At 38.6% G+C, this 23442-nt stretch overlaps 1 protein-coding gene across 2 annotated transcripts; it reads left to right on the top strand.

The window, feature by feature from the left end:
* The first annotated feature begins 1677 nt into the window (after positions 1-1677).
* On the top strand, positions 1678-22913 carry LOC149820966 (putative L-cysteine desulfhydrase, chloroplastic). 2 transcript variants are annotated; one of them, XM_089982227.1, is made up of 2 exons: positions 1678-3251; positions 22668-22913. In XM_089982227.1, the coding sequence occupies exon 1, from the start codon at positions 1910-1912 to the stop codon at positions 3248-3250; it is 1341 nt and encodes a 446-aa protein (XP_089838353.1). In that variant the 5' UTR covers positions 1678-1909; the 3' UTR covers position 3251; positions 22668-22913. The 2 variants fall into 2 exon arrangements, with proteins under 2 accessions (XP_089838353.1, XP_089838354.1); XM_089982228.1 differs by having other exon boundaries at positions 22633-22913.
* Positions 22914-23442: the final 529 nt, after the last annotated feature.

Genomic DNA, 23442 nt, shown 5'->3' with positions numbered 1-23442 from the left:
AACTTCTAAAATTTTATTCGCGAAAAAAACACGAGATTTTTCGTAAATCTCGCGATATTTGTCACTATGGTTGCCACTTGCTATCGTTCTGCCCACCCAACTGAGACGTGCCAAAATTGTCTTTGTAGTCTTTATTAATCTAACACTGTACTAGAGTAAACCCTAGGACTAAAACCACTAAAGTACATAAAGTAATCCCTTCCTTTTGTCATTGGAAAAAAAAATTTGAAGCATAGTTATATTATGGCTCAACATTTTATTGAGGAGAATATTTGCATGGCAAAAGAATCTTAGTCAACTCAAGGCCTTTGAGACCAGTGTGACAAATATAGCGAGATTTATGAAAATCTTGCGATAATATCACGAGAAATTGCCTGAAAGTTTAAAACGACAATTTCTTGCGAGATTTACAAAATATCGTGAGATTTATAAAAAAACATAAATATTGTGATTTAAATGCAATATTTACATTTTAAATGGCTATTTATCACAAAAAAAACATGTATTTTTATTTTTTAAATAATTATTATTAATATTTTCTTATAAAAACTATTTTTTATATTTTTTAATTATTTTTTTTTATTGCCAAGATTTTGCCAAAAAATGCGAGATTTATGGATTTTTTTTCAATTTCTCACGAGTTTTTGAAAAATGAGAAATTGCCGATAAAAAGGTTTGTGACTATGTTTGAGACAAAGAGCTTGGTTTTAGATGGATGTCACTGATAAGGAGATCGATTCTAAAGAAACTTATCTTTTATTCCCAAAAGCAAAACAAGGTCGAGTTGGCGTATGACTCCAGCCTAGTGACTAAGAGCTGAAGTATAACAAAGATTTCTTATGACGAGTAACCATGAGGTTAATTATTTTCAATTTTACTAATGGATGATTTAATATCATTATACTACTTGTTAGGGAAACATAAACAATGTGCTCGCGACACCACAATGTTATATTTGCTAATTTTGTTTAATTTATTAAACAAATGCATAAACTAATGAATCACTCAAAATGAAGTCATTAGATTTCCACCACGGTGGGCCAAAATTTGCAAATGCTGTTATACAAATGACTGGACAGCTTATTTTGTAACCCAAAGTTTGGAACTCCACCCCCTCCCCCTCCAATGACCAAAATACCGTTAACCTCTAGTTTCAACGATGTTGCCAGCATGAAATTACAAAAACATCCCTGATATGAATGCAGATGCCCAACTCAACATACTCCCTATTCCTTGTAATCATAAGCAGGCGTTTGCTTCATGTTTTTTCCTATGAAATGTTTTATTTTGTATAGAACAAACTTCTTATATTCGATGGGACCCGTTTAATAAATGATAAAAAAAAAACAACTTTTTTTTTGGGTCAAAAATGGTTCACACTTTACGCTCCGCAACTTTGTTTTAGGGCACGGTTGATGGGTGACATTCTCCTCCACAAAGTATCTTGGAAGGCGTCATTTTTACGTTTTTTTTTGCATCACTTTCGCCTAAAGGTCAAAAAAAATCTTGTCATAGACCACGCGACTTTTTCTTTGGGTAAGTTCCTTTTTCAGGGAGAAACTTACCCCTCCTTACAGGATGCACTTTTCCTATCAAGCATCCGTTCCAAGGGAAAACAAACGCCCCTCTGAGGGTATTTAAGTAATTCTTCAAACGAAGGGCTCCTCATCTTCTTTCTTCCTCTTCTGCCGTTGCTTCTCTGCAACTATAGTTTCCCTCCATCTGAAACCCTAACCCTGATTTTCACCCTTGTCTTCTACTGTGAAAGGCCCTACTAAGCCCTAATTTCATGGTTGCTCTCCCTTTCTTGTTGTTGTTTTTCTTCTTATACGACTATTACTACTATCAGCGGTAGTAGGAAAGAGGAAGGGACGACAGAAAACTTTAACCCTAATTCTGGAATCCCTTCATGGAGGAACCCAAAGAGAACGGCTCCAACAACCACTACGTCTCGAAGAAGCCGAAGCTCTCCCACCAAAGCCAGAGCCTTTCCGACCTAATCCACCGAGAATTCGCCCACCACGACCCCGACGTCGTTCGCGTAAACAATGGCAGCTTCGGAAGCTGCCCGGCTTCGATCCTCGCCGCGCAACAGCGGTGGCAGAACGAGTTCCTCAGGCAGCCCGACCGCTTCTACTTCGGGCCGCTCCAGGCCGGCCTTCGCCGCTCCCGAGAGGCCATCGCGGCCGTCGTCAATTCTGCCGACCCCGATGAGATCTCCCTCGTCGACAACGCCACAACCGCCACGGCCATCGTGCTGCAGCACCTCTCCTGGTCCTTCACCGAGGGCGAGTACCTCAAGGGCGACTCTGTCATCTTACTACATTACGCATATGGTTCCGTGAAGAAGTCCATCCATGCCTACTGCGCTCGGGCTGGCGCCGCGATCATCGAGGTTCAGATGCCATTTCCGTTGAGCTCGGATGAAGAGATCATCTGTGAGTTCAGGAGAGCACTGGACAAGGGGAAATCCGGTGGTCGGAAAGTTAGGTTGGCGGTTATTGATCACATCACGTCGATGCCCACCGTCGTGATTCCAGTGAAGGAATTGACGAAGATTTGTAGGAATGAAGGAGTTGATCGGGTCTTCGTTGATGGCGCCCACGCATTAGGAAATATAGACATCGACCTTCAATCGATTGGGGCAGATTTCTACGCTAGCAATCTGCACAAGTGGTTCTTCTGCCCACCATCAGTTGCGTTCTTGTACTGTAAGGGGTCTGCATCGGCCGACATTCACCATCCTGTGGTCTCTCATGAGTATGGGAATGGGTTGGCGATCGAGAGTGCTTGGATTGGGACTAGGGATTACAGTTCCCAGCTCGTTGTTCCCTCCATTTTCGAATTCTTAGAGAATTTTGAAGCTGGGATTGAAGGGATTAAGAAACGGAACCACGAGAAAGTTGTTGAGATGGGAAAGATGTTGGTGAAGGCATGGGGAACGGACCTTGGCACCCCTCCGGAGATGAGCTCGAGCATGATCATGGTGGGCTTGCCTGCTAGTTTGAATATCCGGAGTGATGGGGACGCAATGAAATTGAGAACCCATTTGAGAGTGAATTTTGGTGTAGAAGTTCCAATTTACTATGTCAAAGGTTTGGAAGGCCAAGGCATTGAGAATCGTCTTAGTGGATATGCTAGGATCTCGCATCAAATTTATAATACCATTTCTGACTACCATAAGCTGAGAGATGCAATTAATAAGCTTGTCGAAGATTCAATTACTTGCGAGAAGCTTGCGGCTAATTGAGGTATTATGTTCTTGATAACTCTCTTTAACTTTGGTGGCAGTTTGATTCACACATTGCATTGCCCCCTGATATAATTTTGAATTATTTGATATGCATGATTGATTAACCGCTTATAAACCTTTCTGATGTACATTTGCGTTTGGTAAAATCTTGAACAAGATTGAGCCTTTCCGAATTTGTGTTGATGCACCAGATTCAGTTTCAATTTATTTTTACTTTGAAGGTTGGAACTTGAATTTATTGAGTATCCCTTTTCATATTTCTAATTGTCTTTGTTCCATTCTGAATGCTTTGGTTCTTGCTATCTTCTAAAATATTTCCTGTTGACTCCTTTGTCATGAACCAGTTGTGTTCTGCCTAGACCCATGAACAGGTCCCTATACTTCTGGGAAGCATACATAAGAAAAACTTGGCTATGTTTATGAATCCTGTAGATGGTAATTCCCTTGTGTGGAGCCCCTAATTTTGTGGTTGTCCTCTTACGATTAAAATTATAAAGAAAAAATCCCAATAGAACTAAGGTAAAATAAAGGCCACTAGGTAGGTCCATCATTTATTTCTTCTTTTGGAGCATACTTGATGGAGTAACTTGGTGTGCACCTATGTTCAGAATCATCCATGTAAAGCATGAGTGGATGTAAAACAACATTTTTCTGTCTGGTAGAGTTTAAGAATCAACTGTGCAGTAATTAACCAAACGTGAATGCAAGATGGAAAAGTGAGGGACATAATTTGTCTTTCTTAGAGAGGACCTACATGCTGTGATGACAAAAACTTGAAAGCTAATGAAATTATCTGAAGAACTTAATATTGATTAAAAATGAACCAAGTGGATAATATGATCTCATGCACAGAATTATCATGCCACCAATATATTTTGACGTTATTCATCCTTGTATCCTGTTTTGAAAATTCATCATCAGTAAATATGTTGAAATTTATCATTGGCTGTACTTAGCATTTGGTTCCCAAGTGAAATTCTTCAGATAGACATGAATAAGTTTCCTATATAACCAAAGAGCCATCATATCTGATGTGCTGTTTGTGTCTGTAGTTTTATTCCTGATTCACACACACATATATATATATATATATATATATATATATATATATATATATATAGAGAGAGAGAGAGAGAGAGAGAGAGAGAGAGAGAGAGAGAGAGAGAGAGAGAGAGAGAGAGAGAGTAATGTGTATCTTCCAAACCATTTATTTCCTAAACCGTCCCATGCCCCTTTAAAAAACATACTTGTATATATATTTTTTTTAATCTAAACCCATAGATGTGACTTTTATGCTATTTTAGTAGAAAACATGTATTAGTTTAAACATTTTTCATGTTTAGATGTACTTTTAGCTCAACAAAAGAATCAACTGTTCATATTACACCAAAAACTTGATTCAACAACAACAACTACAACTATGCCTTCATCCCAAAACAATTGGGGTCGGCGATATGAACCAACAAAGAAAATCATTCTGGGTCTTCCACATGAATCATTCTCCTCCAATCATTTCTATCCAATGCCATGTCCTCGGTGAGGTTCAAAGCATTCATATCCTTTTCTATCACCTTCATCCATGTCTTCCTAGGCCTACCCCGACCTCTTTTAACTAATATATTTTCTCATTTCTCCATCCTTCTAATTGGAGCATCATTAAGCCTTCACCGAATACGTCCAAACCACGGTACATGATTCTCTCTCATCTTATTTTCAATGGGTGCAACGCCTACCTTCTTACGTATCTCCTCGTTCTGAATCTTATCTTTTATTGTATTTTCACACATCCATCTCAGCATGCGCATCTCAGCTACACTCATTTTTTGAATATGATGTCTCTTGGCAGCCCAACATTTCGTACCATATATTAAAGCGGGCCTAATAGTCGTCTTGTAAAACTTTTCCTTCAACCGCAATGACATTCTACGATCGCACAACACTCCAGTTGCACTTTTTCATTTCATCCACCCAACCTTTATCCTATGATTTACATCTCCATCAATTTCTCCATACTTTTGAATGATAGATCCCAAATATTTGAAACAATCATCCACCAGTATTTCTTGCTCACCAATCTTCACTACACTCTCTCATCACTACTTCGTTGCTTACTAAACCGACATTCCATATATTCTGTCTTACTCTTACTCAACTTAAAACCTTTTGCTTCCAATGTCTGTCTCCATAATTCTAACTTAGCATTAACCCCAGCTCTAGACTCATCAATCAAAACAATATCATCAGCAAACAACATACACTACGACACATTTTTTTGAATTGATCTCGTAAGCTCATCCATCACTATAGCAAATAGGAAAGGGCTTAAAGCAGATCCTTGATGTAACCCAACCGTTATAGGAAAATTGGTTGTCACCCCTCCACAAGTGCGGACATTGGTTACTACTCCTTCATACATATCCTTAATTATACTAATGTACTTGAGAAAAACACCTTTCTTCATCATTGTCCACCAGAGAATGTCCCTAGGTACTCTATCGTATGCCTTCTCCAAATCAATAAAAACCATATGCAAATCTTTGTTCCTCTCTCTATTTCTCTCAATAAGTTGTCTAAGAAGATGGATAGCTTCCATAGTTGATCTTCTAGGCATAAAACCAAATTGATTCTCCGATATCATGACAACCTTCCTCAACCTAGACTCAATCACCCTCTCCCAAAGTTTCATAGTATGACTTATGAGTTTTATACCACGATAGTTTGTACAATCTTGTATATCACCCTTATTCTTATATAGAGGCACCAAAGTACTCTTCCTCCACTCATTAGACATCTTATTTGTCCGCCAAATCTTGTTAAAAAGGTTTGTCAACCATTCTAAACCTTTCTCTCCCAAGCATTTCCAAGCCTCGATAGGTATACCATTTGGGCCAACTGCCTTTCTTGATTTCATTTTTTTTCAAAGCCTCTGCAATTTCTTTCTTTTGAATCTTGTGCATGAAGTCACGATTCATCTCATGAAAAGGAATGGACAAGTCTCCAAGATCCTGAGCATGACTTCCATTAAATAGCTTATCAAAATAATCTTTCCATCTCTCCTTAATCTCATTTTTGACTAAAACCCTTTGTGTTTCATCTTTGATACATCTAACCATACCCAGATCCCTCGATTTCCTATCCCTCATCTTTGCAAGCCTATAAATATCCTTCTCGCCCTCTTTGGTATCCAACTTATCATAAACCTCCTTATATACCTTATCCCTCGCGTTTCGAAATACTTTTTTAGCTTCTTTCTTTGCTATCATATACTTCTCCAAATTCTCATTATCACGACTCTTACTTAGATTTCTATAACACTCTCTTTTAAGCTTAATAGCTAATTTGACATTCTCGTTCCACCATGATGTATCCTTACCTTTCGGTGCACCGTCTTTAGACTCACCCAATACCTTCTTAGCTACCTTTCTCATGCCACCCGCTATCTTATTCAACATTGATTCTGAATCCTCCTCGAGACACCAATTAGCTTCCTTAACTACCTGCTCTGCAAACATTCCTTGTTTAGCTCTTTTCAGTGCCCACCACTTAATTCTAGGATCTATCATATGTCTATACCTTTTGCGGCATTGTCTGATTCTAAGATCTAAAATTAAGACTCTATGTTGTGTAGCTATACTTTCTCCCGGTATAACCTTACAATCGATGCAACAACCCCTATCTCTCTTTCTAAGTAGGAAAAAATCTATCTGACTCGTATTAACCCTACTTTTAAATGTTACTAGGTGAGACTTCCTCTTCCTAAACCAAGTGTTTGCTAAGATCATATCATAGGACAAACCAAAATCTAAAATCCTTTCTCCACTTTCGTTTCTTTCTCCTATACTTTCTCCTATACCATAGCCTCCATGGGTACTCTCAAATCCATCCCTACTAATGCCTACATGTCATTAAGGTCACCGTCAATGAAAAGCTTTTCTCCATAAGGTATACCTTGTACTACTCCATCTAAATCTTCTCAAAATTGATGCTTAATGGAATCATCTAAACCTACTTGAGGTGCATAAACACTAATAATATTAATAATATCTGTACCTAATACTAATTTAATAAGTAAAATTCTATCACCCTTCCTACGAACCTCAACTACATTATCTATAAACTCACGACTCATAACAATCCCTACTCCATTCCTATTTCTATTTATTCCTGTATACCAAATCTTATATCCCCAAGGTTCTATCACTTTTGCCTTCTCACCTACCCAACATAAAATATCAATCTTTCTCCTACACATAACATCTGCTAACTCTACCAACTTACCAATTAAAGACCCTATGTTCCAAGTGGCTAACCTAATTTTATGGTCTTGGACTAACTTCTTTACCCCCACCTGTCCAACAAAGTGAGGGAACCCTTGCCTATTTGACACCACACCCGGGCGCCGGTGTGACGCGTCGATTCCGGGCGACGACCTAGCAACCCTTGCCCATTTATCACTGCCTCCGGGCCTATAGAGTACACCAAAAACTTGATTAACTAAAAATAAAAAATTCTTGTTAAATTGATTCAATTTTAATTTTTAAAGCGTGGTTTTGAGTGACTAAGTAATGTTAAACACATCTATAGGCTTGGATTAATCCAAACATGCATGCAAGTATGTTTTTTAAAGGGGTCTAGGAGATAAATGGTCTGGAAGCTGCACATTACTCTCTCTCTCTCTCTATATATATATATAGGATTATCTGGATGTAAAGATATGGGATTTTTTAAGTCATGAGATTTTGATACATTGTGTGCTATTGATCTTTGAAGATCTTAAAAAACCTTCATGCACATCACAATCACATGATCCAAAACTTGTTTTCTACTAATAAACGTGTAAACTTTGTAGAGTTTGATTAAGATAAAAACTAAAAAATTATGACAAATAATGGTTTTAGTTTTTTACTAGGTATCTGTAAGTGCACTTTGAGCACCCTTTTATTACGATATATATATATATATGTATATATATATATATATGTATATGTCACAGGGATTCGGCTAACCAAGTGCCGCGTGCAGCACCTGGTGCCGTCAACCCGACCCTATGTAAAAAAAAAATGAAAGAAGAAGAAGAAGAAGACCCAGGAAAGAGAGAGGCGAGAGGGAGCTCACCTGAAAGGGGGCCGGCGTCCGGTGGCTCGCCGGACGTGTGGCTTGCCGGCGTTAGGTGACTGGAAAACGAATGGAAGCCTGCGGCGAGGGGAGAAGGCGAGCGAGGAGAGAGAGTGAGCAGCATGGGGAGGGCGAAGCAGATTAGGTTATGCTGCGTGGCCATCTGATTTGCATTTTAAAAAGCTAAAAAGTCAACAAACTACGTGGCATTCATCCAAAATGCAAACAGACGGCCACGATGTGTTTATGAACAAAAACACTCATGTTCAGCATGACCTGATCTGCTTCTGCGTGGGAGAGGACCCTACCTGCGTGCTTTAAATAAGCATGGGTTTGGATCCAGGTCGGATCCGAATCCGACCCGGGTCCGATTTTTTTGCGGCACCCCCACACCCATGTTTTTTAAAGTGCTGCATCCCCGCACCCGCACCCATGTGACATAGTATATATATATATATATATATATATATATAGAGAGAGAGAGAGAGAGAGAGAGAGAGAGAGAGAGACACAATAAAACACTACCCCCATAATGTGTAGCATCTTAAATATGATAACCAACTTTGTCAACTTAAGGTGGTGAGTAATTAGTTAGCTTTCACTGGATCATCATGATAATCTAACGAGACAATTAGGGTGCAGGTTGCATATACTGGATCAATTGGACAGTCTATTTACTGAACTGACGTGTCAAGAGTTTCGGCCCACCTCTAATCATGGTAATGTCAGCTGGTTCACTTGTGTAGCCGAAGTTGTACCTAGTTGGTTGATTAGGTGTCTTGTTGACCTAACTGCAGGTTTGCACTAGTTGGAGGACTTCTAGTTAGCCTGTTTCTAGGGAACAATTAGGCTGATATTAGCCAGCTGTTCACTTAACTGTAATGAAATGATGATCTTCAAATATCACCAAAAATGTCCACCAAATTAATACAAAAGTGGACAATCACCAAGAAGGAACTCACTATGGACTTTACTCACAAAACCCACAAAGGGGCACACTCACAAAACCCAGTCAAGGTCACACACAAGATAAAAAATTATTTAATATTTTATTGGAGGTATGCAAGAAGCACAATATAAAAGAGGGGGTTCACCCCTATTTATATACAACCAAGAGAGCTCAAACTCTTTTGACTAGTCAACTTTATGTTGACGGGTAAAAAAGGAACCAAACAAAAAGACAAAAAGAACACAAAAAGGGAAAAAGTTACATCCTATGTCACATGGGTGCGGGTGCGACACGGGTGCAGCGCAATTTTAAAAATTTTGGACACGAGGACTCAGCTATATATATATTTTAATATATATAATAATATATCCAGTGTGTGCATATATGTGGATATTGTCCTCTAAAGTTTGGCACCAGCATGAGTGTTTTTACAAACTTTGCAAATTGTACTTTTGCCCTTGCAGAAAGGGGGGTCCGGGGGCTCCCCCCGGCACGGGTCCCGCTGCGCGGTCAGCGGTCCAGGGGGCCGCCCTTGGCGGGCGGGCCATAGGGGGCAGCACCCCCCGGATTTTTTTTATGGGGTTTATGCTTGAGACTCATGCTATATATATATATATATTTAAAAAATATATAAAAATATCATTTTTTTCCTAAAAATAGACATTTTTGGACTTAATCAACGTTGACCGAGTCCAAAACAAGGACGGACTCGGCCTCGACTCGTTGACCGAGTCCGACTCGGCGTTGACCAAGTCCGGGCCGTGTCCGAAGCCGCACCCGTGTCGGGGCGTGTCGACTCGGGTGCGGCACCTCCCTAGCTGAGTCCGTGTGACATAGGTTACAACAAAAAGGAACCAAACAAAAGACAAAAGGAAGAATACAAAAAGGAAAAAAAGTTACAACATATATATACCTTAGTTGTCATAGGCGCTAGGCGGAGCCTAGGTGGTACCCCAAATAAAAAAACAAAAAAACATACAAATACGTGAACAAACTATTAAAATTAATAACAAACATGTATACAACATAAAATCAATCAACAATAAGCAATAGACAAAACAAAATATGTTGTCGAACACTATAAGACCATTATATTAAATAACCTGCCCAATACATTGTCTAAAACAAAACATTTAACATTTAACATTTAACAACAGAATACATTTAACTAAATATAGAGTTTAAAAACATATACCTATATATAAAAGTCATCTTCATTCTTTAATAGCAAACTTCATTTCAACGATTTCCTTCGTTTATTGCATCGTTTAGTGGTTTGAAATGATGATGGCGAGTCATCTTTTATCTTCTGAATCAGGGACCACCTATGGTAATTTCTGTCCCACAAATGCTGCATGTACTTGTGCCTTTCTCTCATCATCTTCTCTAAGACTAGTAAGAAGCTCAACACGAATATCCGAAGAAATGCTATGTGGACATAATTTTACAGTGGAGTTGATATGCCCCACAATATGACATTTAAATCTATACAATCTTCCATGCATTATAAAATCACAAAAGTTACACTTCACTATTCCTTTGAGAGACATCTCCAAGTCAACTGGTGTACAATATTTCAATGCATGATCCTTTGTGAGGCATCCTCTAAGACCTCCACCCTCCATCGACCTCGTAAAATACAAATTAATAAATTTAATCACTACAAAGATGTAAAACAATGTAACTGATAACCATGTTAAAAAATGAAACAAAGAACAATTGAATAAACAAACCATGCAATTGATAAATTATACAAAAAATTAAAACATAATCAATTAATCACCAAATAAAAATATAGGCATACATCTTCAATGATATATTGCTCTTCTTCTTCAGCTTCATCTGCAAAGCTAGCTTCTTCCTCTTCTTCTTTCACGCTCACTGTCTTCTTTCCTTTGTCAGACATTTTTTTCTTAGGTCTTTAGTAGCACACGTTCTTGCTCCTACCCTATGCATTGATGTTCCGGATGCCTTATCAACAAGATTCCATGTAAGGGACATGTCATCTTCGAAGACTGCCTCATCTTCACTTGGCCATAAATCATTATCATCGACTTCTCTTAAGACGATGGGGTCAAGATCTCCTTTGTTCATTCGCTCCTCATATATTCATTTTAATCTCCGATTATACTGCACAAAAACCAGATCATTCAACTTCTTATGCAAAAGTCGATTTCTTTTCTTTGTATGAATCTGCAAAAAAATATATAAAGTTCAAATATACACAAACTGACAAATACTATTTAGTAATTACTAATTAATAGTAAATAATATTTTATCGCTTCAAAAGTACTCTAGTTACGTTCGCAACTGAATGCACTGCATGTGAGGCCTAAGACTCGAACAACAAAGGTTTGGAGTTGGGGACAACCAATGAATAAAGAAATCTACCAATCTACTAAAAAAATCAAATTACATATAAATAAAATATATACGTTATAAAAATAATGTAAAGCGAGGTATATGAAATTTAATCATCTTAACTGGTGTTTGCACTTTTCTCTTTTTCTTTGCTAAGTCCATCCCGAACGGCCCACTAGCAGTTATATATCTTATGAGTTCGTCTACTAGCGCATCTCAATCCACTTCACTTCGAACAAGACGATTGATGCAATCATATAAACCATTCTTTATCTCATTAGACTCAATATTTTCGTACTCATAATATATGACTGGATTCAAATATAAGTCTGTTGCATGCAAAGGTTTGTGCAATTGATTGCTCCATCTTTTATTGATTATCTTCAAAACAGGGACATATCTTTCTCCATCATTGCGCAAATTTACCTATTAAGTAAAATAATTAAAAATAATCATTATAAAAGTTAAGTTATAATTTAAAAACAAAATTTACGATTAGTAGAATACAAAAAAATTAACTTAAACCTTGATTTGTTTCTTTGCGCGGTCCATTTTCTCGTAGATGTAACCCATATCAGGCTTTTCATCGCTATCAACCAATTGAAGCACATCAATTAAAGGGACCATTGTTTTCAAAGCACGACTCACTTTCTTCCAAAATTTTGAACTCAAAATCATGTTTTTACATCTTTTACCAACTGATGTATTTTACCATACAAGTTGCTTGCTAGAATAATTAAAAGAAAGTAGGGCCCCGCCCGCCTTTGACAACTATATATATACAATTTAACATTAACAACCCAAAAAATCCTTATTGCCAGCCTTGACACACCACAAAGAATGTGATTGTGTTCAGTATATGTGTCTAAGCAAACGCGTTTCTTCCTTCAAAAACAACCCAAATGATGCCAAATATCCCCAACCAAATTACTGCAGTTTGGTCAGTATACTCAAATCTTACAAACTGCAGAAAATAGTCCAAAAATATCTAGAGGATCTTGCAAAAATCATATCTCTTCAATACTCATAAAAAATTCTGAAACTTGGCTTGAAAAACTTGTGTTAAGAACTTAAGATACTCTAACATAAGCAAAATACTTAGACTTTTTTTTGATATTTACAAGAAGAAACCACCAACCAGGATGAGAGACCTAGCTGCACTAGCTTTGCCTGCCGTACTTACGGTTGCTGTCCTGACCAGAGTTATCAGAAGCTTCTTAGGTAGGTGGGAAGCGCACTTCCTGAAAACTCATTTTGGAAGCGCGATACTCCTTGTTTTTGAAACTTCATGTGGATCTCGATTACCCCACGCTTCTTCTATGCTTCCTATATGCTTTTGTAACGTTTCTTTTTATGTTTTTCATGTATTTCCTCTCACGCTTTCACTCACTTCCCATGTACTTTCTCTAAATTGGTAACCATCATTGTTAGATTTTAACAAAAATGTAACTCTTACTGAAAAGTCATGAAATATAAGAATGATCAACTTTATTTTAGTTTTTATTTGCTTCTTGTTTGATTCCTATTTAGTTACCATATTGCTTCATCTATTATTCCTGTTTCTCTTTCAAATTAATACTTTGCTTCCTGCTTCCTATAAATTTTAAAATGCCTCGTTTCTCGCTTCCGCTTCCTAGTTTGACAACCTTGGTCTTGACAACATAAAACCTATGTCACATGGGTGCGGGTGCGGGTGCAGCACTTTCAAAAAACTTGGGTGCGGGGGTGCAAAAAAAATATAAAAATTTATATATATATATATATATATATATATATATATATATATATATAAAGTCCAAAAGTTGGACATAAATGGCCCTGGGTGCGTTGACTGCACCCAGGGTCAGGTTGACCGCATCGGGTGCGGGTGCGACGTGGGTGTGGCACCTAGTTGGAGAGTCCCTGTAACATAGCATAAAACTCTATGGGCTTACCCTTTGCCCCCAAGGAGTCACCACACTTTGTCTTGCGCAAGGGGTGACACCCATGGGATTTGAACCTAGACCACCTGCCTGGCGGCCTAGGTCCCATCCCACTACGCCAAACCCCTTTTGGGGCAAAAAAACTCTTAGACTTAAAATCTATTTTCTGCCTTCCAGGCGTCACACATTTGAGGGCTTGAGCCTTAGGTATGACATCCAACTGCAATAATGTATTAGAAACTTACCTTATACTTCTTAAAGATAGATGAGGGGAATTGGTGCACAAAAATCCTTTGCTTTAGAAACTTTTTCAAAATGACAGGTTATTGTTGGGTTTAAATGTCTTTTTCAAAATTATTTAAAAATTCTCTTGTAATGCCCTCGTCACACATATTTGAGAGAGAGAGAGGCCCTCCATTAGGAGGGAGGTTTTGGCTAGTAGGATCTGGTATCTTCTTTCTGTTTCGGCTTTGATGCCATCTTTAAGCATAAACAAAGAAAACACAAGCAATGTTGAAGGCCAAAAGGTCAACAAGTTTTATTATGATTTGATTGTAAGATACAAGTGATCGACTGTCTTTATTAGGGTAACATACCTTAAAAGTTAAAACAATAAATAAATGGCAAAATTACAAAAAGCTCATAACTAGAACTTATTTACAATAAAAATACCTAAAAACAGAAAAAATGCTGACTATATCCCTAAGTGCAGTCTCGTTGTATGTTTGTCCAATATTTTCACAAGGTCTATACAATGAGCAACACGAGAAGTTCAACCTTCACATAGAGGCGCTGTCAGCAATAACCTGCACAAACATCATCTTCACCAATTTCTTTAATCAATCCTTCCAACAATTTAAAAAGTAAATTTGCATCTTGTACATAAGAAGATGCATAAAAAGTGCCAAGTTTATCTTGATGCCTATACAACTGTATGCTTGGTCGCTGACTAGACACCTAGGTGTGCCTAGTTGGGCAACTAGAAATAGGCCAACTAGCGGGCTTGCACTTAGGTTGGCTAGGTGTGAATTTGAGTACGGATATTGTAGGCAATATTTAAGTTGGTTGTGTTGTGTATAGGTTGGACAAGAGGACATCAACATATTTTGTAGCATAGATAAATGAGTACAGTCAGTTATATTATTAAACTAAGACTCTAGTAGTGATTATTACTTATGTTGCCAAAATTTTATTGTGGCATGTACTGGGAGTATCAAAGATACAGATCCGTTATTATATAGCACCATGAGATGCACATAGAAAAGATTTAAGTTCAAAACTTGCACATTAGAGTCTGAAACTTATGTTAAAAGCTAAAAGTGTACTTTAGTAGACCATATAAAATTAAAAAATACATTTGTCAATTTCACCAGAAGAAGAAGAAGACTATTATTAATATTCAATGAATTAAACACAAGCAAAAACTTATAATTGTAAAAAATTGAAGCACAATCTTATGTCTTAAAATTCATGAGTTCATGATTCATGGTAACGTAAAGGATAATAGTGATAGATAACAAAGGAAAATTTTACACAAAAATCAACCTACAAAAGTTTGTATCTAACTTATTGAGACTAATCAACTTGGAAAATTTCCCAAGTCTAGCATCTTGTTACTGGTTTTATTCATTTCTTTTTATTTGCTCAAGAATTGACTCCAATATCATATCTCCAGAAACTTTCTTCAATTTTAGGAGGCAGTGGCTGATGTGTATTTTGTAGGGATGATGGTTAATCTTCCTCAATTTTTGGTGCTGATGTTTTTTGTTCACTATCTTCTGTTATGAATTCTAGCATGTGTTTTGCCTTCTGAAAAGTTTCTATCATTTCTTCACATATTATCTGAAAGATTAGGAGAGTAGCATGACTTAACAAATTGTCTTTCGCTTGCAAGATGCCGTTTCATGCATTCTGCCTTTCATTTTTAGAGTATAGAAAATGTAATCATCATATTCTTTTTTAGCTCTTCTGCCATGTTACATGGATATGACTAGGTACGCAGACAATTTTGGTGAACTTTATCAGAGAAATTGTTAGAAATACACGTTGGGATATGTTTGCAATTTCTCTTTTTTACTTTGTATTTTATTGTCAAGGGCATTTTTGTAAAGTACCTAAACCCTTTTGTAACTGTAACACTTATATATATGAAGGATCAGCAGCCGACCCTATTGTGATCCCTAGAGAGGATGGCTGACTTGTTTTCTCCATGTTCTTCTTCTCCCTTTCTCTCTTGCACATCTACTGAGGCAGTCTTTTATGGAATCCGAGCATCCTTCTTCATCTGGGTAAGTCTTGATCCAAGCTCTCAACTCCCTTCTGTCCTTCCTCATCATCCCATCTCAACTTCTCCCTGTTCTTCTTTCTTATCTTCCATGTACCTTCTCATTCTTTGATCCTCTCTCCATCTGAATCAGATCTGATCTCAGACAAATCTGATCACGTTGGTGCATCCTTATTTTCTCGCTGCCTCATCATTATATCAGATCTGTCATCCAAGACAGATCTGATCGTTTCACTTCTTTCGTTATATCAGATTTGATCTAATAAAATCTGACATAGCTATCCTGTTTCGCTGCATCAGATCTGAACCATATCTCCTAATCTTCCATCATTAGATTCTCCCTAAATCAGATCTGAACCATGTCTCCTAATCTTCCATCATCAGATCTGCCCCAATTCAGATCTGAACCATTTCTCCTAATCCTCGTTGCGGGGATACGCCAGATTAGTCGGCATACCCGTGTCGACACAGGGGCGGGTACAGGGCGCAGTGCGTATATGCCGTGGGTTGGGTCCCGCACTTCACTGGGTTGAGTCCCACATTGCACTGGGTCAGGTCCAATTTAAACCCTCTCTCTCTCTCTCTCCTGGTCTCGCTCTTCCCCTCTCTGGCTCTCGTCTTCCCTTTTCTTGTTTCTCCCTTCTTTATCAGCGATTGTAAGGTCACTTGAGAGAGAGAGAGAGAGAGAGAGAGAGAGAGAGAGAGAGAGAGAGAGAGAGAGAGAGAGAGGTACTACCTACCTTGTGTGGGGTCCTCCTCCTTATCTTGATTGAGAGAGGCTGTGGGAATGGGGTTAAATAACCCCTTTCCTTTTATATATTTCCAAACACACATTTTTAAGACACTCTCTTATTTAAAAAAAATCATTTTACCCCTTCTTCCTCTTTTACATTTAAAATGTTATTATTTTTTCTTTCATTTAAAAATGTTATTATATATGTAGCCATGACCCCTTACCCACATTTCTCGAACTTACCGGGTTGTACCCACACCCGTACCTAGGTGGCAGCTCCATTCCTTCCTTTTCGTTATCAGATCTGATCTAATCAGGTCTGATCGATTCCTTCTCTTCACCTCTCCATTGTTTTCTTTTCAATCAACCTTCATATCAGATCTGATCTGATTCTTTCCTCAAGTGCTTTCTATTAATCAGATCTGACCTGATATGATCTGATCCTCTCTCTTTCTGTATTAGATCTGATTTTCTCCTTGTCCATCATATCTCATAGATTGGTTTCCTATTTATTCATCCCATCTATAGTTGAGATCTGTCACATGGGTGCGAGGATGCGGCACTTCCAAAAAACCCGGGTGCGGGGGTGCGGTAGGGGCAAAAATGTAAAAAAAAATTATATATATATATATATATAATTTTGAAGTTTTAACAGTTTAACATTTAACAGTTAACATTGGCATAATATTATTCATCATGCATGCAGTATATCAACCTAAATATCAAATTATCAATCAAATAAGTAAAACAATTACATAAATCGACCTAAATATCAATCAAATAAGTAAAGCATAAAAGAACTAAATTATATACCAAATTATATCCTGATGAAGTAATTGATGTTAATAATTTTATTCTTCATCATCAAATGCATCATTAGAAGGAATACTGGGCTCAACTAAATCCATGTTTGTTATGTTGAAATCATGTTCTCCCTCGAAGTCACACTCTTCTGGGTTTACATCCCAAAATTTGGATGTTCCTTGACTGCGTTACAAACCCAATTTGAAAATGATAAATACAATACAAGTATATTTAAATGAAAACTATGAAATAATCAAATAACTAAGAGAGCAAATTAGTACCTGTATTCATCATTGCTTCGCGAAAGTAATCGAAGATTTGAATGAACATATATTAAATCCTCTGCACGCTTGCTGGTGAGTTTGTTTATCTTCATGTTGTGGATTTGAGAATATGTGCTCCAATTTCTTTCACAACAAGATGAACTAGCAGACTGCGATAGCAATCTTAATGCAAGACGTTGAAGAAGAGGTGTTTCTGATCCAAATGTTGACCACCATGTGATAGGATCTATATTATCTTCGTCTCTCGCGAATAATGCCGGTCCATATAATCTCGAACATGAAAATTTTTCAAACTCTTGTGTGACTTGATGTAGAAGATATGCTTCTGGAAAAAGTCTTGTCATACACATATTTCTATGTCTTGATAGCTCTGGGTCTAAATTTGGAGGGACACGACCAATACCATCAGCCCGCCACTTATTTGCATAATATTTTGGATTAAGAGAATGTGCCATGCAATACAAAAGAGTGTTGCTCTTATCCTATCTTCTGACTAAAATTGAATGAATATGATTAAAAAAATCTGAATCATCTAATGCAAGATTTTTTTCTTCATGCTTGAAAACTATAGCTTGTATTTTTTCAATCATATTATCCCACATTTCATAAACTCTGTGAAGCATGGGCTCATCCTTATCAACTTCTCTTAACATTTCCCAAATAGGTTGCGTAAATTGAAGGAAGTATACTACTCTGTCCCAAAACTCATCATCAAGAATGAATTTTTTAATTTCTTGAGCCTTGATATCATCATCAGCACAATAGAATGTCCAATTTTCATTAGTCACCATGTTAATCAAAGCATTCTTCACTCTTTTAATCCTCTTCATCATCGCAATGATTGACGCAAAACGTGTTTCAGCGACCTTCAACAATTTCAAATCAGAATGTCTATTAAATATAACATTAGCACGATGGTGGCTAACAACAAAATTCCTAATGCTTTTAACATTTCTTTCTAAATCATCAATCCATGAACATAAAGCATATGTTTGTGAATTTTATTCTTCTTTGTGGTTGCAGATGCTCTTTAGGGCTAGATTTAAGCTGTGTGCTACACAGAGAGTCCAAAAAATATGAGGGTACTCACTCTCCAAACTCAACGCTGCACTTTTACAAACTGGAGCATTGTCTGTAATAATTTGTACCACTTTCTGATCACCCACTTATTTTATCACTTTTATAAACAATCCCTTCGAATACTTAACATTTTTATATTCCCCAGATCCATCAACTGCTTTCAAGAATATTGGGCCACTAAGCGAGCAAACAATGAAATTGATTAATGGACGCCTTTGAATATCTGTCCATCCATCAGACACAATAGAAACTCTATTTTGCTCCCATGAATATTTTTTAATCTCTAGCAACCTCTCCACATTTGCCCTCTCTTCTGCAAGAAGTGTGGTTCGTATTTTTTCTGAACTTGGAGGCACATAACCACTCAAATTACAATTTGCCAAGGATGTTACTAAATCCTTCCAATAAGGATTTCTAGTCCCATTAAATGGGAGTGAACCAAAATAAAAATACCTCTCAACTTTTCTATTCAATTCTTCTCTTCCATATGTATTGAATGTTGTTTGTATCGTTCCTCTACCTCCTACATTGACTTTTCTTTTTTTTTTCAGCATCTTCTTGGTGGCTTGCAAATGACACACTAACTGCAGAAGAATCGGCCATTGCCTTTCTCTTCTCATATTCTTCTTGTATTGTCTTCGTATTGCCTCATCAACTTTTCTGCAAGCTGAAATGCATATCTTGGTATCTTCAACAAATGAGCCTTCACTCTTGTGTAAGACTCAACAAAATCTCTTTCGCAGAGCTTGCATCGAAATCTCTTGTTTCCACCACCTCCTTCTCTAGTTTTTGCAAGTTTATCTACTTGTGCCCATAGTAGCCCCACATCATCAATCCCATTGCAACTATCAGTAAAACTAGCAGCAGAACTCACATGTTGGGATCTGGATGACACAAGTCCTTTCCCTTTATCCGTCATTTTTATCCTGAAAATACACAAAAAAATACATTAAAATTTTCAAATCAATTATACTCGACCCCTCCCTCTGTCGAAAACACAGGGAGAAAGGGGGGCTCAACCCCTCCCCTGCCGACCCAACAAGAGAGCGAGAGCGAGGGGGGCTCAGCTTCTCTCCTGCTGAAAACAGAGGGAGCAGGGGGGGCTCAGCCCCTCCCCTGTCGACCCAACAAGAGAGCGAGAGGGGGGGCTCAGCCCCTCCCCTGCCAACCCAACAAGAGAGCGAGAGGGGGGGGGGGGGGGGGGGGCTCGGCCCCTCCCCTGAAATCAAAGAGAGTAGGGTGGGGGGCTCGGCCCCTCCCCTGCCAAAAACAAGGAGGGGCTCAACCCCTTCCCTACCGAAAACAGAGAGAGCAGGGGGTGCTCAGCCCCTCCCCTGCCGACCCAACAAGAGAGCGAGAGGGGGGGCTCGGCCCCTCCCCTGCCAAAAACAGGGAGGGGCTCAGCCCCTTCCCTACCGAAAACAGAGGGAGCAGGGGGTGCTCAGCCCCTCCTCTGTCGACCCAACAAGAGAGCGAGAGGGGGTTTGGGGGGGGGGGGGGGGGGGGGCTCGGCCCCTCCCCTGCCGAAAACAGAGGGAGCAGGGGGGGGGGGCTCAACCCCTCCCATGTCGACCCAACAAGAGAGCAAGAGGGGGGAGGGGCTCGAGCCCTCCTGTGCCGAAAACAGAGGGCGCAGGGGGGGCTCAGCCCCTCCCCTGCCGACCCAACAAGAGAGCGAGAGAGGGGGGGGGGCTTGGCCCCTTCCCTGTCGACCCAACAAGAGAGCGAGAAGGGAAGGGGGTGCTCGACCCCTCCCCTGCCGACCCAACAAGAGAGTGAGAGAGGGGGGGGGGGGGCTCGGCCCCTCCCCTACTGACCTAAAAAGAGAGCAAGAGGGTGCAGGGGGAGGCTCTGCCCCTCCCCTGCCGACACAAGAAGAGAGCGTACATACCTGCGAAAGGAGAGGAGGAGCCTGGGAGGTGGAGTTGGGGCGTCGATAGGAGAGAGCTCGAGCTCAGGGGGAGAGGAGAGATTAGGGGCAATTTTTTTTTGCCCTAATCCTCCTTTTCATCGGGGTTTTTTTTAACGCCAAAAAGTGGACAAAAATGACCTTGGGTGCGTTGACCACACCTAGGGTTGTGTTGACCGCACCCGGTGCCGCACGCGCACCCACGTCGCGTCGACGCGGGTGCGGCACCTGTTTTGCCGAGTCCCTGTGACTTAGGTTGAGATCTATCTACTCAGTTTCGACATTGATCGTTGCCTCAACAATCCGTTGTCTCATCCCTAATGGGTATTTCAGTATATATATATATATATATATATATATATATATATATATATATATATATATATATTATGACCATGTGCGTTAACACTCCCCTTCAAACTTACGGTGTAAAAGTTTGTCAAGGAGAAAGTGAATTGAGGTGACGGAAGCGCCTTGGTGAAGAAATCAACCAGTTGATACTCTGAGGTGATGTTTTCATAGGTCAAACAAAAAAAAGAAACTTTGAATAAATCCTTTTTTCTCTTGGCTTAATTAGCCGTTAGAAAAAACCTCATTTTTTTAAATCTGCTATAAAAAACTAGAATTGAATGTGCATTTTCATGTTTTGGACTTATTTGCCATGGGGAGACCAAAATATCAGATGCATTGGTAATGAAATATTTGGTACATGAATTCATGATCAGATATCTAAGAAGATAGCTAGAAAATTGCATTTTGGTAGAACTGGACCCTTCTTTGCTGTTTCGTGAAAATCTTTGCATGAAACAGTTTTTCCCATCTGTACTGTCAGTTTCTCCATCTATGGAGACAGAAGAAAACTTTTCTAGGTAAGTATTTCCTGTATAAAAGATGAACCTTCCCAAATTATTTTTCCACCCATTTCCCCATGTTTTTCTTGTGCAAACAAACATCGGAAAAAATTCTAGTGGGGTCATATTTCCTGTGAATTTTTCTGTAGGAACCATTGTTCTCTGAAATGAAAAGTTTTCACACTTCCAAATGTGCAGTGTCATTTCTTGCAAAGCATCAATTCACAATTGTGTCCTAGCAAAGTAAAAGACTTTGAGAATTATAAATTATAAACTGTTATCAACATGCGTGGCAACTCCCTGGGGGCAAGGGATAAGCCCACAGAGTTTTATGCTGCCAGGATGGCGACCGTAAGTACGGCAGGCAGAGCCAGCAGCTAGTTCTCTGATCTTGGGAGTGGTTTCTCCATGTAAATATAAAAAAAAACTGTTATTTACATGATTTTACTTCTTTGAGTGTTTGATTGCTTGTATTTTCCGACTCCTGATCCATGATTAACTCACCCTACTCTAATTGTTGAAAACGTCATTGTCATTGCGGAACTGCCAACTTACCAATAGGTCATCAGGGAGGGTTTTAGTTGGTGTCCGGAATGCCATTATGTGAAATAATCTTGTCATTGAGTGCTCTGCTGCTTGGATTCCTGTAGTGAAGCTTTCTGATAAACACAACGCTTTGAATTTGTTATCCATTTTTGTTTTCTCCAGTATTAATTATTTGAAAATAGCATAATCAACAATCCGAAGAAGTCTGTCTCTCTCAATACTTTTTAGCAGTCAGGAAGAACCCTTTGAAAGCTTAATTTCCAGAGTTCTGCATCAGGCTTTAATCTGTTGGCATAACAATTGAAGCATATTACAATGGCTGATATACAAGGGGACGTATTTTCTTATTCCATTGGAAGTGCCCTTTGATTCTGAGATTTGAATGATCGTATAAACTAAGCAAAATTCTCTTATTTTGTGACCATGAATGTTCCATTGTTTTTTTTTTCTGAAATAGTTCATTGAAGATTATACATTGATCCATTGTCTTGGTGTGTTGCTAAAAATGCTCAAGTTTCCTACGCATTGCTAAAATGCCTAGTCTCCTACCACTGTTGGGGACTCTTTCTTGTGCAGATTGTTGGCGACAAAGCAGAAATATTCCCAAGGATCCTGTAAAGAAGGTTCTGGTTTCTGAAATCCGAAGAGGTGTCTTGTCTTTGAGCCACCTTTAGCCAGCTAAGATGGCTTCTCTCAATAATCCTTTGGAGGCTTCTCTCAAGAGAGAGATTGTATGCCCTGTAGTGTACATTCGTAGGTTTTTGTGAGACTGTAATCGTACAAGAACAATGTGACCAGACAAATAAATTTCCGTCGCCAAAACTGTTCATTCAGGTCGTGCTAAATGAATTCACGACCGCTTAAGGATGTTTTTTTTAACAGGATTTGTTGTAACCGCCCCTAATTTTATCAAGTTTTTTCTACTAATTTTAATAAATTCTCTTTTTCAAAAACACGTTAAGACTGTTCTTTCTTTAAAATACATTTTCAAAATATAGGGTTTCAAACAAGGATCCAAATCTACAAAATAATGTTATGCAAAACTTAAGGGTCATTCATTTCACAAAATGTATCATATACAAAATATTTATCAATATATGTTTTTATGTACAATATTTCAAAAAAGAATCACGCCCATGAATATCTACGAGCTACTTGCATGTTCGATGTTGCTACATCAGCGTATCGCTGGGCACTTGAAAATTAAAATAATTGAAGGGGTGAGACATGTCTCAGTATAAATCAACTACTTGCACAAGCCTCACAAGGTAGCAAGAGATTAAGACAGTATGAAAAGTCACTTGTCAAAACTTCAATTTTTTTCAAACAAGAACCCTCAAGATCACTTACA

This window comes from Nuphar pumila, chromosome 12, assembly GCF_984573655.1.
Source record: "Nuphar pumila chromosome 12, dmNupPumi1.hap1.1, whole genome shotgun sequence".
Classification (NCBI taxonomy): domain Eukaryota; kingdom Viridiplantae; phylum Streptophyta; class Magnoliopsida; order Nymphaeales; family Nymphaeaceae; genus Nuphar; species Nuphar pumila.
Note: the sequence above shows the minus strand (reverse complement) of the source record. Positions and strands in the feature narration are given on the sequence as shown.